The 16,280-nt window shown below is 47.1% G+C and overlaps 2 protein-coding genes across 2 annotated transcripts in view; one reads left to right on the top strand and one right to left on the bottom strand.

Annotated features, from left to right (window-relative positions):
- Positions 1–14,461, top strand: part of LOC144769100 (uncharacterized) — a 72,759-nt gene extending 58,298 nt beyond the window's left edge. Inside the window, exons 3-5 of the mRNA XM_078653100.1 lie at positions 11,870–11,962; positions 13,187–13,318; positions 14,045–14,461. Of these exons, the coding sequence (XP_078509226.1) occupies positions 11,870–11,962; positions 13,187–13,318; positions 14,045–14,445 (626 nt within the window). The 3' untranslated portion in view covers positions 14,446–14,461. The remainder of the gene's footprint in view (positions 1–11,869; positions 11,963–13,186; positions 13,319–14,044) is intronic.
- Positions 12,488–15,897, bottom strand: LOC144766775 (putative protein ZBED10P). The gene is made up of 2 exons (XM_078650512.1): positions 14,942–15,897; positions 12,488–12,679 (listed from the first exon to the last, which is right to left on the bottom strand). Exon 1 carries the CDS (start codon positions 15,877–15,879, stop codon positions 14,947–14,949), a length of 933 nt encoding a protein of 310 aa, XP_078506638.1. The 5' UTR covers positions 15,880–15,897; the 3' UTR covers positions 12,488–12,679; positions 14,942–14,946.
- Between the last annotated feature and the right edge of the window lie 383 nt (positions 15,898–16,280).

The following is a 16,280-nucleotide window of genomic DNA, read 5'->3' as shown; positions in this document are numbered from 1 at the left end:
ATTCAAGCTGAGCAGGGGAGACCTACTGCTGTATTTATATACTTTGTGCCATAGGGCATGTCTAGATTTGAATGTTACTTCATAAGTCAGGTGGAGGCATTTTATATTGATGAATGATTTCCTGGCATTTCTGATGGTAACCGCACCAGGAATACTTGGGTGGTAACTACTGATAATCCTGCTTATGGTGGTCATAGCGTAGTCACTATTTTACAGTTATAAAGTTTGCTAGTAGCTCAGGAAGACTTTCCTTGAGCAGAAGTAGCTCTCACTGCAGAAAAGGTTGGAGACCCCTGTGAGACCTAACCTGTACCTGTTCCCTCTGCACTGTACCATGGTTCCATGAGTGGTATATCCTGCTTCAAGCTCCTCAGAAACAGCGAAGCGACCTCCCAGCAGCAGGCGGCGCTATTGTAACTGCAGCAAAACAAACAAAACGCTCCTAAAATGTACATGCAAATCCATACGAAAGCACTCGTGTGCCCTGAGTTTGTGTTGCCTAGGGTACAATTGGCCTATATGTCCCCACGGTCTTACGTGAAATGTTCTTCGAAGAAGCCGGGGAGAATCGCCGGTCGAAGGTTTCAGAAGAATCTTACACACTGAAAACATACCCATTTGTGGGGAGCATACGTCGTTCTTTGTTAGTGTAGTGTGCGCACTAGTTTATGCACGTCACGTAGACGTGACGTGCGGCGGCCATGTTGGCGCGCTGCGCGCGCATCCGGATTGCGCGCCGAGAACCCTGAACGATCGGCAGCGCTGGCCGGCGCTCCTCCACAACTTGTACCTTAGCAAATAAATAAGTTCTGAACGATAACCAGCATCCTGTTTATTATTGTGCACACCAACTTTACAGTGGCGACGAGGATGGGAGGCTCCAGACAACAAATTGGAAAAAAAAAAATCGGACTTCCCCCCACGTGTGCAACAGCAGGGTAGGCAGCCCTCCAACAACCCAGATACAGCACAGAGCTGCCCCACACAGCCCAGATTGCAGAGGGCATAGGGGGCACACCTGAGACCTCCAGGTACGACAAGTTGAGGAGCGTGGCAGAGCCACAGCCACCCGAGAGGTGGCGAAGGGGCCGGAGAGGCGGCACCGCGCCCCGCAGAAGATAAGCCTACCGCGCAGACCTTCCCACGACACCGCGCAAGGGAGGAACAGCGCTGGCTACCAAAGAGGAGGAGGCGGGGACCAGCACTAAGAGTCCCCAGGAGGATACCGATACTGAAGTGAAGGACAGCACCCCAGGGAGTCCCACCAGCAAAGACGTCAAAGCGACAACGATCAGGGAGGTGAGAATGAGCACACCAGCAGGCTATGCAATTGCACCAGTGCAATTTCTACCGAAACCCGGGGACCCCCTGATGAAGTGGGAGGACTGGAAAGAATATATTGATAACTTCATAGGGGTCCTGGAGGACGAAAATGAACAAACATTCACCCCCCAGAGAAAGAAACGTATACTGTTACTGAACCTGGGACCGGAGGGTCTCAGGATTTACATGAGTCTGGTGCCCAAAAAGAGAGAAGACACTGATAAGGATGTATATGCCCATGCATTGGAAGACCTGGACGAACGGTATCGCCTCACCATCTGTGTGTCAGTGGACAGGTTTAACTTCCAGCAGAGAAGACAACGGGCTGGAGAAACCATAGAAGAATACGTAGCGGCCTTGAGGAAGCTGGCTGCCCCGTGTAAATATGTACTATGGGAAGATGAATTCATAAAGGATCAGATCGTGATGCATACTACGAGCACAAATGTCCAAGACAAGTTATGGGCAAGCGGTGACACCACACTTAAAGATGTAATGGTCATTGTAAAGAGGGCGGAACTCGCAAGGAGGTGCGCTGACGCAACCAAGAAAGACGTAGCCACCCCAATGATGGTGAACAGGATACAAGAGGGAGACCACCGCAAAGACCAGAGAGGCAAAGACCCAGCAGCCAAAGGAACAAACAGATGGCAAGGAAAGCAAACAGGCAATGACTGCAGGAAATCATGCTACAGATGCGGCAGTTGGTCCCACGACGCACGCGATAAAAGATGTCCTGCATTCCGAGCTAAGTGCCTACACTGTGGCATCTTAGGCCACTATGAGAAGGTGTGTAGGAAGAAACACCCCAAGGGAATGGTGAAATGCATAGATCAAGGTGAAGAAGATCTGGAGGAGGTTGCAGAGGAAGAGGTGGTCACCGTCTTATGCATATACGACCAGGTACTGAGCGTGGAAGGGAAGAAATCCACAAAACCCATCCTGGACATGTCTATGGGCGGGATCACCATCACTGTGGTGGCAGACACGGGATCCCCATTCACCATTGTCCAACGGGCAGTGTGGGAAGAAACGTTCAGACCCAAATTGGGCCCGGAGTTGGAGAAACTAGACATTCGGCCGGTCACCTACAATGGCGACCGCATCCCAATGTTGGGGTTCCGACGCCTGTTGTTCGAATTTAGGGGCCGATCAGCATGGTGCAAGCTGTACATAGCAGAGAAAGGACCCTCCGTCCTAGGATGGCTAGACCAGGGCGACCTAGGAATAAAGCTGGATCCAGGAGGAAAGGAGCAAATATTACTCGCAGAGCAAGAGGAATGGCCGGACTTGAACAAATGGAAGGAGAATTACCCAAAAGTGTTCGGAGGCACGGTGGGACGGATGGAGAAATTCCAACACAAGATCATGCTCAAGGAAGGGGCCATCCCGGTGGCTCACAAGGTGAGGAACGTACCGATTGCGGTGAGAGAAGCAGTCCAGAAAGAACTCCAAGAGTTAGGAAAGAAAGGAATAATCGAACCAATAACCTGTGCAGAATGGTTGGCGCCCTTAGTGGTCGTAATGAAGCCTAATGGGAAGGTCCGGCTCTGTGTGGACCTGAGAGAGCTGAACAAAAATATTGTGGTGGAAAAATTTCCCCTCCCCAGAATCGAAGAAATGTTGGCCAAGACCAGAGGAGTAAGGTGGTACTCCACCATAGACTTGACATCGGCCTATCACCAAATAGCACTTCACCCGGACAGCAAAAGTCTGACATCCTTCATCACTCCGTTTGGGTGTTACCAGTTCTGTCGTATGCCATTTGGGCTGGCCTCGGCGGCTGCAGTCTTCCAGAAAATGATGCACCAGCTATTCAGAGACTGCAAGGACGTCCAATATTTCCAGGACGACATCCTGGTGATGGGGCGTGACAGGCAGGATCACGACCAGAAGCTGGGAAACGTGTTACAAACGCTGGAGAACAAGGGCCTCACAGCGGAGTGGACAAAGTGCCGGTTGGGCCTACAATCGGTAACGTACCTAGGACACGAGATCGGACAACAGGGAGTAACACCCAAGTCGGAAAACGTGAAAGCCATCGCTGAAGCACCGCCCCCCAGGAACAAGGAAGAGGTCAGGTCGTTCTTGGGGATGGCGGAGTACTACAGCAAGTTTGTGGTACACTTCGCCTCTAAGACCCACCACATGAGGCTGCTGACCAGGGAAAGCACCGTGTTCCAGTGGACACCGGAAGCCCAAGCAGAGTTTGAAACTATCAAGAAGGATGTCACAGGAGCTGTTCCTCTCAAGGGTTACGACCCACAAGGTACCACCGTACTGACGACTGATGCCAGTGACAAGGGCCTCGGCGCTGTACTCATGCAAGACAGAGGAAGAGGGGAAATGGACACAATCAGCTTTGCATCCAGAGCATTGACGGATACAGAGAGCAAATACAGCGTGATTGAGAAGGAGATGCTGGCGGTGGTATGGGCCATGACGAGATTTCGGCAATTTCTGTGGGGAACACATTTTCTACTCAAAACAGATCACAAGCCATTGGTGAAGGTGCTAACATCGAGCGGACACGCCAGTGCCACTCCCAGGATATCCAAAATGTCCCTAAAGTTACTCGAGTTTAGGTATGACGTGGAGTACATTCCTGGGAACCGGAACCGAGTAGCGGATTTCCTGAGTAGGGCAGCCGCCATGGAGCCTGGAGAGGAAGACCCTGCAGGCAGTGGGGAGTTGGTAGCTCTCATAGAGGACCAAGAGAAATTAATCAGCCAACAAGAATGGACAGAGGCATACGAGGAGGACACCGACATGAAGGAAGTAAAGGGGCACATTATACAAGGATGGCCAGAAAAAAAGAAACGCAAAGGCGAGCCTCAGGCCCTACTATGAAGTGCGGGAAGAACTGTCGATAGGAGACAAGGGGGTATTCATTTACAGAGGAGACAAGGTGATTCCCCCAAGGAACCTAACCACAAAACTTTTGGACCTGCTACATGAGGGCCACTTGGGCATAGGGAAACTCAAGGCAAGAGCTAAACAAAACTACTGGTGGCCAGGAATGGACATAAGGGCCGAGAGGCATGTCAGGGAATGTCCACAATGTCAGCGAGCAGACAAGACCTTAAAACCCTTGAGGCCAGCGATAGGAAAGTTTGACCCTCCTTCAAACCCGTGGGAGGAACTATCTGTAGACATTTTGGGACCTGTCCTAGATGACCAAGGCACACAGAAATATGTGTGTGTACTCATGGATCGATATTCAAAATGGCCGGAGTTGAGAGTGGACGAGTCCATGGACACAGAGAACATCATAAAGTTTCTGTCAGAGACCTTTACTAGGGAAGGAATACCCAAATCGATCTTGAGTGACAATGGGCCCCAGTTCACGTCGGAAAGGTGGAACCAGTTCATGCAAAGAAATGGCATCACTGTCAAACACACGGCAATCTACCATCCGGCCGGCAACGGTCTGGTGGAGCGGTTTAACAGGGTATGATGGGAGCCATACAAGCCGCCATATCAAGTGGACAGAACTGGGAGAAAGCGCTTGAGAACATGGTATGGGCCTACAGAATAACCCCCACAGGCACGGGGTACAGCCCATTCCAAATATTGAGGGGGCGAGAACCATTCACGCATGACAACAGGATCTGGAAAGAAAAGGTCGTCACCAGCGAATGGTCCCCTGCAGTGGTGCGGGCCAACCTGGAAAAAGCACAGACAATTTACAGCAATCATTACAATAAACGAAGGAATGTAAAAAGGACAGGCCTGGAAAAAGGAGAGTGGGTGAGAGTAAAGTTAGCCACTCTACAGAAGAAAGGAGACAGCAAGTATAGCAAGCCGATGCAAGTAGTGGAAGTGTATGATCGAGCGGCCCTGCTGAGTGATGGGAATGTGTGGTCCCAGGACCGCATGGCCAGGTGCAACAAGGTTCTGGGCTGGGAGCAACATGGATCGGAATGGGAAGACACGGATGATTCGAACGTGGAGAGGAGACAAGATGCCAGTGAGCAGCAAGACGGAGTAAGAGCGGAAACGGAAAGTGAAGAAGAAGGAGAGAACGGAAGTCAAGGAACAGAAATGGACAGGTCGGAGAGAAGCATGAATGACGGTGGAGCAGCGAGTGAAGGAGCAGAAGGCCAGGAGATGCAGAGCCAAGAGACTATGGAGAACCCTGTCAGGATTACAAGGAGTGGAAGGCAGGTGGTAAGACCCTCCAGATTTCGAGATTTCGAGTTGGACACTGAACTGTAAGTGACTCAGCAAAGCTTGGTAAAAAGGGGAGATATGTAGTGTGCGCACTAGTTTATGCACGTCACGTAGACGTGACGTGCGGCGGCCATGTTGGCGCGCTGCGCGCGCATCCGGATTGCGCACCGAGAACCCTGAACGATCGGCAGCGCTGGCCGGCGCTCCTCCACAACTTGTACCTTAGCAAATAAATAAGTTCTGAACGATAACCAGCATCCTGTTTATTATTGTGCACACCAACTTTACAGTTAGTGATTGACATTTTAATGTGACAAAGAAAACCGAATATCAAACATTTCCTCCTTAAAACAACATGTTAGCTCGGGCGCTGTGGAAATCGAAATCTACCTGACCTCAGCCTCAAATCCACCTGTGACTGGAGCAGGTTTCCAGAATGTGATGGTGGGGCCAGCCATACTGCAGCGGCTCTCGCTGTGACAGTTAGCCACACCTTACAATCTTATGTGGTCAAAGACCATGTGCGGTCTGAGACCCCTATATTTATAGTCTCTGGCCCCGCCCAGCCAGAGGACGTGATGCGATGACCTCGGGGGTAAAGGCTACCTCTATAGAGTCTGTGTGGCTCATTACTGAGAAAACGGGACACTCACAAGATGAATGTGGGCACCATTACAAGAGGCTCTAAGGCCGCTGGGCATTCGTTGCTTTTTAGGGAATGAGACCGCAAAGCCATACTAAATCATAAGAAAAGAAGTGCTTTATGCCTTGCAATGTCAGATAAACTCTAGATAAATAACAATCAATACAACACAGTACAAAAGAGGTTAACACACGGGGCCTTGTTTATGAGGCCTTGCGACAGTTTTGCGCTTCCGTTGCGTCACTTTTTGTGATGTATCAGCAGCGTAAAACATGCCTCCTGGTGCGCCCTATTTACAAAGTGACGCATCTAAGCAGATGCATCACGTTGTAATTCCCTGCGCTACATTATACCTGCGTCAGGCATAATGTATGCAGGGTAGGTGTTCCCACGTAAGTAAGCCTTGTAGAAGTGACGCAGTGAAATCTACGAGATTTCACTGCGCCACACCTAGGGTGCAAATGCGTCAAAATCTTATGCCTGCTTCACAGTAGGCATAAGACTGATGCAGGCCCTTTCACATGGGGCTTGCCCCATGTGAAAGGACACATTGCTGGAGTTGCGCACTCCAGCAATGCGTCACTTTTGCGCCTACAGATACTTCAGAAATACTGACATATCTGTAACTCCTTGCGACATGATGCGTCATACAGTAAATATGATGCATCCATTATGTCGCAAGGAGGGCGCACTGAGAAGTGATGCATAGCTGCTTTCACGTAGAAATGAGGCCCACAATTTTTAGCCAAAAAGCATTTTGCATTCTGGGACTTCTAGTTTTGCATTTACTGTTAAAAAGATGAGCTTACAAATTCTGAAGTGCAAAGTTCTGTTTATTTCAATCCAGTACTGCTGAATGTGTTCTACATAAGAAGGAGCAGCGTGGCAGCTATGCTATACTAATGGCTGGATGCACTTTGAACAAATACTTGTATTGTGACAACCGTATGAATGGGGTATTTTGATTATCCACAGCTGGTTGGATTTTATACTTTGAGTACAAGTAAAGTCAGTTTTGCACGTTTAATTAAGTTCAACATGCTGGTGACTGCATTTAAAAACAAAAGTCATGCGATTTCCATTGATGAAATGATGCATTGAATAGGTGTACTCAGTTTACACCCCCTCCCCCTCTAATTATCTCCATTACTTATTGTACATGAACAAACCATCACCCTTCCTCTGCCCTCTCTTGTTTTTTTTAAAGAAATGCTGTGATCGTACATACGAAGAATACCCATTAACTGTAAACTCTGGCCTCATCTAAGGCATTTGTGCCTTAGTTACCAAGCACCTTTCATTGCAGGCGTTCCCCCATATCACATGAAGATTGCCATCACAATATCCAGACAAGAGCAAAACATCTACTGTGACTCCAGGTAGGAAAAGTGCAATGTTAAAGGTAATGTGGATTACCTCCTCGTCTGTCTTCCTCACCACAGTAATTAACACATGAGATTTAGGCTTCCACAGAAACTCCAAGCAAAAGAAAGTCGGTCTACTCGTCTCCCATCCCTCCAACATGGCTCACACCTCTAACCACCAATGGGATAAAAGGAGGCACCTCACACCTCAAAGACCTGTTTTTTGTTTCAGCTCGACTCTCGAGTGCGATTTCCTGTTTTCAGTTTAGTGGGATCGAGGTCCTGCTTTAGCGGACTCTAGTATCCAATGTCATAGCGCTAATCGACATTGAGGCCAAATATTATGCCAGCTTACTACTCGCTGAACTAATCGAGTGTGCAGGGGGAAACAATCTAATCCCAATCAACCAAATAGGTTTCCGAAAAACCTGGGAACAACTACAAACATTCTTTCTCTCTCACTTTTAATGACGCCGCGAAAGCAATTAACAAACCACTTTTTGTTTGTTTTAACAACTACAAACCTGCTTTTGATAGCGTTAACCGGGGGATATTGTGGGCTAAGCTATCCGGGTGGAAAATAGCTCCAACCCTTCTGAACCAGTTAGTCGCTCCACTCCAAGACATCGGTCCAAATTAAGCTGGGGTCCGGGGACAGTCTGTCGAGGAGGATTCTGACCACTAAGGGGCTAAAACAGGGTTGCGTTCTTGCCCCAACCCTGTTTAACGTTTTCTTTTCAGACCTCTTGAGGGAACCGGATAATTGTATCACCGCGCCCCAAATTTGAGTGGCCTGTCACTTTCAAACCTACTATATGCTGACGACTTGATACTGATCAGCCGAACCCCAGTTGGCCTGCAGCATTTGATAAATGTCACGAGCGACTTTGCCATAAAGAACGGATCAAGCATAAACCATGATAAATCCAAAGTAATGATCTTTAATCAATGAAGCACCAAGAACCAACTCAGATGGTGGCTGGGAAGCAGACAACTGGAGATGGTTAAAAGTTACAAATATCTGGGAATTATCTTTGATAGCATGGGAACGTACCACCAATAAAAAGTGGCTATTCAAGGAAGAGGAACCATTCTGGCTGTTATGCTAAAAAACATCAAGCACAAAATAACTGGCCCCAATCTTATCCCTCTACTGGAAGTACTCCAGGCAAAGCTTCTACCTACAATCACGTATGGCAGCGAATCAATGAGAGGGAAAGATGAAATAACTCTGAATAAGGTGGTCTCCAAAGCTGCTAGAATAATATTCAATCTCCCACAATACACTTCTCCAGCACAAATAAGGCTGGAGCTTGGCCTACAAAAGCAGCAAATAGCAAGGAAGGGCGTTTACGCCAAATGCTGGTACAAAATAAAGTGTGCAAACACTGGTCCCTTAAACTCATACTTTTGGAAAGAGATGACTAGGAAAACTGACTGCCCGCTATGGTTTATCTTCAGTCAGGATTAAGGCTGCCCGCTTTACAGGACTTGTGGTAATCCGGTCTTCCTTACAACAGTTTTAAAGCCTTGGTGAACAAATCGGTGAAGATTATTTCCCTAGAAAAAGACAAAACAGATATAATAAATAAGAGGGCACACATGCTGCTGGTTTGTGATTTAGAGCTACTTGAGAAGCGCTCCTTAGCCATATTTAGGTACTAGCTTCTCGAGAAGTATGAAGGAAAGCCTTCTGGCCATGAGGCTGGGTATTCTACCGGTGAACCCACATTTACCGCCGTGGAAATGCACATATCCAACCCCCAACTGCAGACTATGCGATAACCCCGAAGAGGCGTTCTACATCTATTGTGCCTCTGTAAGATTTTAGATCTTGAACGAAGACAGTTTCTAAAGCCACGCCTGAATGAAAATCCAATATGATCATGCAGACAGGAGGTGAAGGCTTGCTTCAAGGGGGGTGACGTCCTATTAGCCCGTAGCTTTGTACGTTTTATGAAAATCGTAAAAACAAAACTAAACCTGGCGACCCCCAACTAACTGGCTAGCATCCTAGGTTGCTGCTAACTCATCTGTTATCTGCTCACTGGGAAGGACCAATTTTAGACTTACCCGTAACCTGGCAAGGATTTTATATTTAATCACACAGATACTTGAACTTAGGTGAACTTTAAGGAGGACAGTCCCACAGCAGTCATTGTGTGCCTAAACATGATACACATATATTAATATTATATCTGCCGTACTGTATGCAAGTTTTATATGTCTTTATTTTATGAAACCACTGCGATTTTATCAGATTGAGCATTGTTTTAAGTTATATGTGTTTTACAATGCAGCTGTTTTGCTAAGATTTTTATTAATCAAGCAATAAAGATTACTTACTTACCTTGGGTCGTGGTGTGCTGGGCATGCTGAGGCAAACTTATGTTGTGTATTCTGTGTTTCATGCTCCCTGAGTTCGGTGGTCATGCTGTAGTGGACTCCTGAGAGTGTGGTTCTGGCCTTGTCTGTCCGGGCTGCCTACTGTGTGACTAATTGCCACATACTCTGCCGGTCTTGTCCTGCTTGAGCGGACTTGTCGGTGAGTCGCGGTCTTTCTATAAGGTGTTTACTAACCCTGGGCGTAGTTCGCGTAGCCGCACTCCGCGACGCTACGCGAAGACGCACTTGCACTCCGCGAGCTACACGTAGCTCCGCGGACATGCGTAGTAGCTTGCTAGACCCGTTCGCGCGCCGTTTTTCGTCTTCGGGAGCGCGGTGCGCGTGTTCGGGGCGCTGCCTGCATGCTCGCAATAGCTAGCGCGCTAAGTTACTCAATGAGGTTTGTCCCGCCCGCTTGCGTTCCCTTATTTCCGGTTCCGGGTCACAAGTAACGTGTTCGCGTTGTGTTAGACATGTTCGGGAACTCATCTTCTCGTTCGCACTGCCAAAGTGCGTGATCGCGTCAAATATCGCGCGAACTTACCGCGGCGGTCGCGACGGGCAGAGCCATCTTCGATTTCACACTCTGGCTATGGTTTTGGGCCTACTTTAGCATCTCACTCCTATCTCTTCCATCCTGGTCTTTTCCCTCAGTTTTTCTAACTTTCTTTACTTCTTACCTATTTCTGTCTGTGCCTAGGTTTATATTTCTCATTTTATTTTTACTTTTACCACTTTTTTTGCAACTTTTCTCTTGTTTTATATTACTTCCTTCTTTTATCTTTCTTCTTTCTTCCCCTAACCTTTTTGTCTTCAACTTTCCTTCTCCCCTCCACCCAGAACCATGGTGAAGGGTGCCAGCAGCATCGGCGGCTCAAAGGGCAAGGCGGCTGTGCCTAAAAAAACCCGGCTGCCTTGCGGCAGAATGCGCCCGGCAGGAGTGACGCCCCGCCAACTTTTTGGGGAGGAGGAGGTGGCCGCCCTGGTCTTTTTTATCCAACGTCACCTCCCCTTGACTTTGGCAGCAGGCGGCAGGCCCGGCTCCGGCTACCAGCGCATTGAAGAGCGTCTCCGGCGGTGGGCGAAGGTGCGCCGTGCAGTCTTCCGCTGCTCCGGTATCCGGCGTACCCACCATCAGCTGTCCCACCGCTGGGCCGACATTTTGGACCGGGAGCAGGACCTGTTGGACCTGCTTGGTGTGGAGGTTGTGGGTCTTGGTGAGTGGCTACCCCAAAAATAAAGTGTGTATATATATATATATATATATATATATATATATATAGTTATATACATATATATATATATATATATATATATATATATATAGTTGTATAAATATTGTTATTGTATCTTTGTAAATATTGGCTGAATAAGTAACGCGATGACTGTTGCCCCTAGTTACATTTGCGATGTATTCCGGTATATCTACTGTCATTGTATGACAGTGTTCTTCTTCTTCACTGGCTCTTGCGTGTTGTTTCAACTTGGCGCTAGCTGTTGCTGTTTATTGATGTGAGATTTTCTTTATTGTTGAGAACTGAAGTTAGTTAATGCTATTAATAGAGTCTTGTCCTTCCTTTGTCCGTCAGTGAAATAGCGGTGGATGGATAATTGTACGTTGTTTGCATATTGTAGCATTTTTTTCACGGCCTTCTCTTCTGCATGAATCGAATCCTTTTCTTGCAAAGAATGCTAACGTTACTTTGTTCTTCTTACCTCAGCCAGGGCCGGCTCTAGGGGGCATGTGCAAGCTGTGCAACTGCACAGGGGCACCAAACTTCAGGGGCCACCGCACCAATAGATATCCTTAATTTAATAATACTCTAAGGATGGATACATATTTGCGTTGCGGCCCCTGGCATGGATTTGTTGCCTCCGGCTCTGTTCCACTGTAGCAGTGTTATTTGCAATGATGTCTATGTTTCACAGCACTCAATGTTTTTCTCTTTGTTTATTATTTTAATTTTTACATGAACCACAGAACCCAGGGGCAAGCAGAATACAGGGACCGAGTCGGCGGGTGAACCACCAGTTACACAGAGCTCCTCTACTGAGGATCCTGCTGCTGTCCCCAGTAAGTCCAACAGTGCTTGTTTTTTCCTCTGTAATGTGTCTGCAGTGCTTTGGCAATTGACAGCAACCAAGTATGCATCCAGAATGATGTTTGTCTAGTATTTTTGTAAACGTTAGTATACCACTACTAGTCTTGTGGGTATTCTTCTATCTCCTATGGAGTTATATACATATTACACAACTATGTAACTATGCACACGAAAATTGGATGTTGTTGGTACTGATAGGCAGGTTGGACCTTACTTACACCTCAGTCACAGAACTCTGAGGAACGCACAATTCACTGAACGTCAGCCTATATGGCCTGAGTCATTGGTCAATTATTCAATTCACACTCCTGAACCCCAATACCAAGATGCCGAATGCTTTTAGGACACAAACCCCCTTTTGCTCACTCACTCGTGTGAGTCTCTAAGACAACAGACACTGAAAATAAACTTCAGAGTCAAAGTGGTCATTCAAAAGCTTTATTTTGTTAGAAGTAAGTAAGTAACATCAATGTTTTTAAGTTGTTCCGTCAAATACGTTGAAGGGCCCACCAGAAAAAATCCAGAGTTAAAACAGGCATAATAAAGTAATCAACATTTGTACAGCTACTAGTGCACAATAGGGAAATGTGGCAACTATCGGAGACCTCTCACCAACGTATACTGGTCAGATATTCCTCTTTTTTTGTAAGCTATGGAAATGTCCGCTTCGTAGAAGGCAATCTTCTCACCTGCCGAAAAATAATGACAAAAGTGGTGCACGTTAGACAGTATGAAATACATTTATGCCAGTTTTATGCAGCCATGCTAAAAAGAAGTTGTAACCTGTAAGCAAACTCTATTCCACAATCCACATAGAAAACTTAAATACGGGCCCTTTTACTTTCCCACCTCTTCAGGTGTATGCATTGAACAATGATGTGTTGCCCCAGAGCGTCTTCTCGTACTGCGCAACAAGCTGCGAGTTAACATGCGCAAAACTGGATACATTGATGTACAAAGGTTACATAGTTCACTTCCAATTTCCAAGGACTAGAGTAGCAGGACAGATGAGATGAGCTTGGGTACCATACCATAACAATGAATGCTAATATGTGTAGTGACTCTGCAGTACTATGCAATGTGGACTCATACTGATTACGTACGTTGTACTTAACTGTTTTGAAGAACTCCATTCTTGGTGAACAAGTACAAAGGGGGCTGTGCATCCATCTAAAAAGGTGCACTTATTTTTATAGGTGCAGAACCCTTACCATCGACCAGTGCCGACGGGGACAGCGGCGCAGCTTCAGCGATCCCGGCGGGGACAGGAGGAACAGAGGCACCTACACCAGCAGCAGTGGGGGGGGAGCCAACAGCGGCGGGCGATGGTAAGTTACATTCAATAGTGATCTGCATTACTTGGTGGGAGGGGAAAACTTTCTCACTGTACTCTACTGGAAAATATATGATGTTACCTTTACTTGTCATTAGCATGCTAAGCATTACCACTACAGTAATGCAAGTGGCTGATAGCAGTCGGATGCATGGGTTGTTGTTAAAGCATGTAAAGGGGAAAACACAGCTGCCAGCGTGGTTGGGAGACACACCCAATACCGGTGGTTAGTGGATAGTCTCAGCAGCAGCGGTGTTTTGGGCAAACCCAAAGGCAAGGGAAGGAGGGGACGACTGGGTGCATGGGTCGTTGCTGGTGAAACACAAACCAAATAAGGTTTGTTGCGCGGTATAAAGTATTATAGTCTTTACTAGACATGTGCTACTAGCTGCCCCCTGTTAATTAATGTTACTTTGAGAGTGTTCCCGCCTTCCCGGAATCAGAGTATATAATACAAAAGGAGATATGAAAAAGACAGGTGTTCGTTCTAATGTGTGTGACCGTCGAAGTACACCCATGCTAATAGGGCAGGCATAATGCCGTGCCAAAAAGTCCAAAAAATTAATAGAGGCTGTAGAATGTTCAAGATAGACGCAACACAATTTCTGGTACTCAGCTTGCTTGCTAGTGCTACTGTGCCGCCCACTATGTGTTGAATCAATGTTGTGTTCTTGATTTGCGGGGAGTTTGGATTACAACAATTCTGTTTCTTTCTTTATAGTTACTCCTTCCCAAAAACCAACAAGGAAGGAGTTGGCAGTCCGGGCCCGGCAGCGGAAACTGCAGGCAATTGTAGAGGCCTACCGCCGGCTGGTGGATCAGGCCGAGGAGGAGGAGGAGGAGGCGGCGGCAGCAGCTGCTGCCTCTTCCAATGCCCCGGGCCCCAAGCCTGCAGGACTACGTCGCCGTGGTCAGGCAGCCGCCCGCCGCCGCATTGTTACATCTTCGGCGGCCCCCCCACAACAACAACAACATGCATGCAAGTGTAGGTGCCGTGATTTCAAAGCAAAGATTCTCCGCCGGGTAGCGAAGTTGGAGGAGGAGCGGAAGAAGCTGGAGGACGGTCTAGAGGAGCGTGTGAAGATAATGGTGGACAAACACCTGAAAGCCCGCCGGCTTTGAAATGGACCCTGTTTTTTGCCCCTTTTTTAATCCTTTTGTTGGTGGGTGGGATGTGGGAGTTGGGGTGTACATTTGGGTTGAAATTTGGTTGGGGTTAGGGGAGGGTAGGAACAGCTCTGGGTCAGGGGGTTACATTTGTTATATATTTTATTTTTCTATTATCATTATGAAAATATAAAAATAAAACAAAGATATTTTCACAAGAAAACATTTGAAGTTCATTTGTGTTTGTTGGGGGGGTGGAGGGTGGACTGTTTCACCAAATAATGTACGTTGTGCAACATGAACATGAACTACGAACGATAAATTAAGTACTGACTGCACCTGTAGTAGTAGGGTCACAAGTGCATAAATAATTTATATTATTAAATAACATGGGAAAATTGCCCATCACGTGAGTCTGAAGTTACTACTAGTATACTTTAATTCCATGCACATTTGCTCAGAGTCGGCTAAACAATCCTATGCAATGCATTGCATCATTCCTTTAATATACCTGTCCTAGTTGTCAGGGAAGAGGAGCTCGTCCTCAAACTCTGTGCGTTCAGACAGAAGTAGGTCATGTAACCCAGTAGTGAGGACGTCTTCTTCACACTCGCTTTCTTCATCCGGCGGTGATTCACGTACTTGATAGTCTGGTGGTATGAAGCGTTGATTCATTTTTATCATTGTCAGCCGCTCCACGCTTTTGGGGGAGAGACTAGTCCTTTTCGATGTGACAATGGCACCAGCAGCACTGAAAACCCGCTCAGAGGAGACACTGGCTACAGGACAAGCCAGATACTTTATCGCCAGCCTGCTCAGCACTGGCCACTGTCTCCTTCTTTCATACCAATAGACCAATGGGCTTTGCTCCATGAACACCTCTGTTGTGTCATCCAGATAGGCCTGAACCATCCGCTCAATGTTCATTGGTGCTCGGCTTTGCTGGTCCTCTTTTCCCTTTGCAACAGCAACGGACTTACCCATCCCTTTCTGTAGAAAAAAAGCAGTTATGCTTTTGGTTGGGTCTGCTGAATCAGATCGTGTAGGTGCTGCTTTTGGTACTGTTGGTGCCTGCTGGAAAGCAGACGCACTGCTCTCACGCTGTGAAGAACTTGCGTCAGGAGTACTTGGACTGGCCTGGGCTGGCAGTGGCAGGCCTTTAAGTAACAGCCGTTCAGTTTCTAACTCATTAGCTTCCGCAGCTATGGAAGTTTTGTACTTGTCAACATCCTCATCTGAAAATGGAATTACTTCGTTACTGCTGACAAATAATTTGTACCGTGGATCCAAGATTGTTGCAGTTATGTAATGTTCACCTGACACAATATTGTTGAGCCTTACATTTTCACACAAGCGGTTGACTAAGCCCTTGGCTAAGGTATATGCATCAACTTTTTGTTCGTCACCTTCGTATGTTTGACAGACCTCCTTCACCTGTTGCTCAAGCATGTACAACAATGGGATGGCTTGGCCCATAGTACAGTCCTCCCTGCTAACTGCACGTGTGAAGACCTCAAAGGGTTGTAGCATCTCTGTGATGCATTTAATGAGGTCCCACTGCCACATCTCAATGGTCAGGGCTTTACGATTAACAGTAGGATCCCCTAATCTTCTTGACATGACATAAGCATTCAGTGGGATGTACTGCTCAAAGAGACACTCAAGCATGAAATAAGTTGAGTTCCAACGTGTTGGGACCTCCTGGATCAGTGCTTTGACTGGCAACCTATGCTCTTGCTGAATGACCCGTAGCAGCTTCCGTCCTTTGAAAGAATGGTTAAAGTGCGGGCATATTCTTCTGCAGATGGCCATTATGTTGCTGACTTTGGCTTCATTTTTCAGAAAGTCTT

Source organism: Lissotriton helveticus, chromosome 7 (assembly GCF_964261635.1).
Source record: "Lissotriton helveticus chromosome 7, aLisHel1.1, whole genome shotgun sequence".
NCBI lineage: Eukaryota > Metazoa > Chordata > Amphibia > Caudata > Salamandridae > Lissotriton > Lissotriton helveticus.
Note: the sequence above shows the minus strand (reverse complement) of the source record. Positions and strands in the feature narration are given on the sequence as shown.

Bases quoted from the DNA above. Each gene is read 5' to 3' on its own strand.
- LOC144766775 (XM_078650512.1), bottom strand. From the start codon at position 15,879: ATGCTTGAGCAACAGGTGAAGGAGGTCTGTCAAACATACGAAGGTGAC.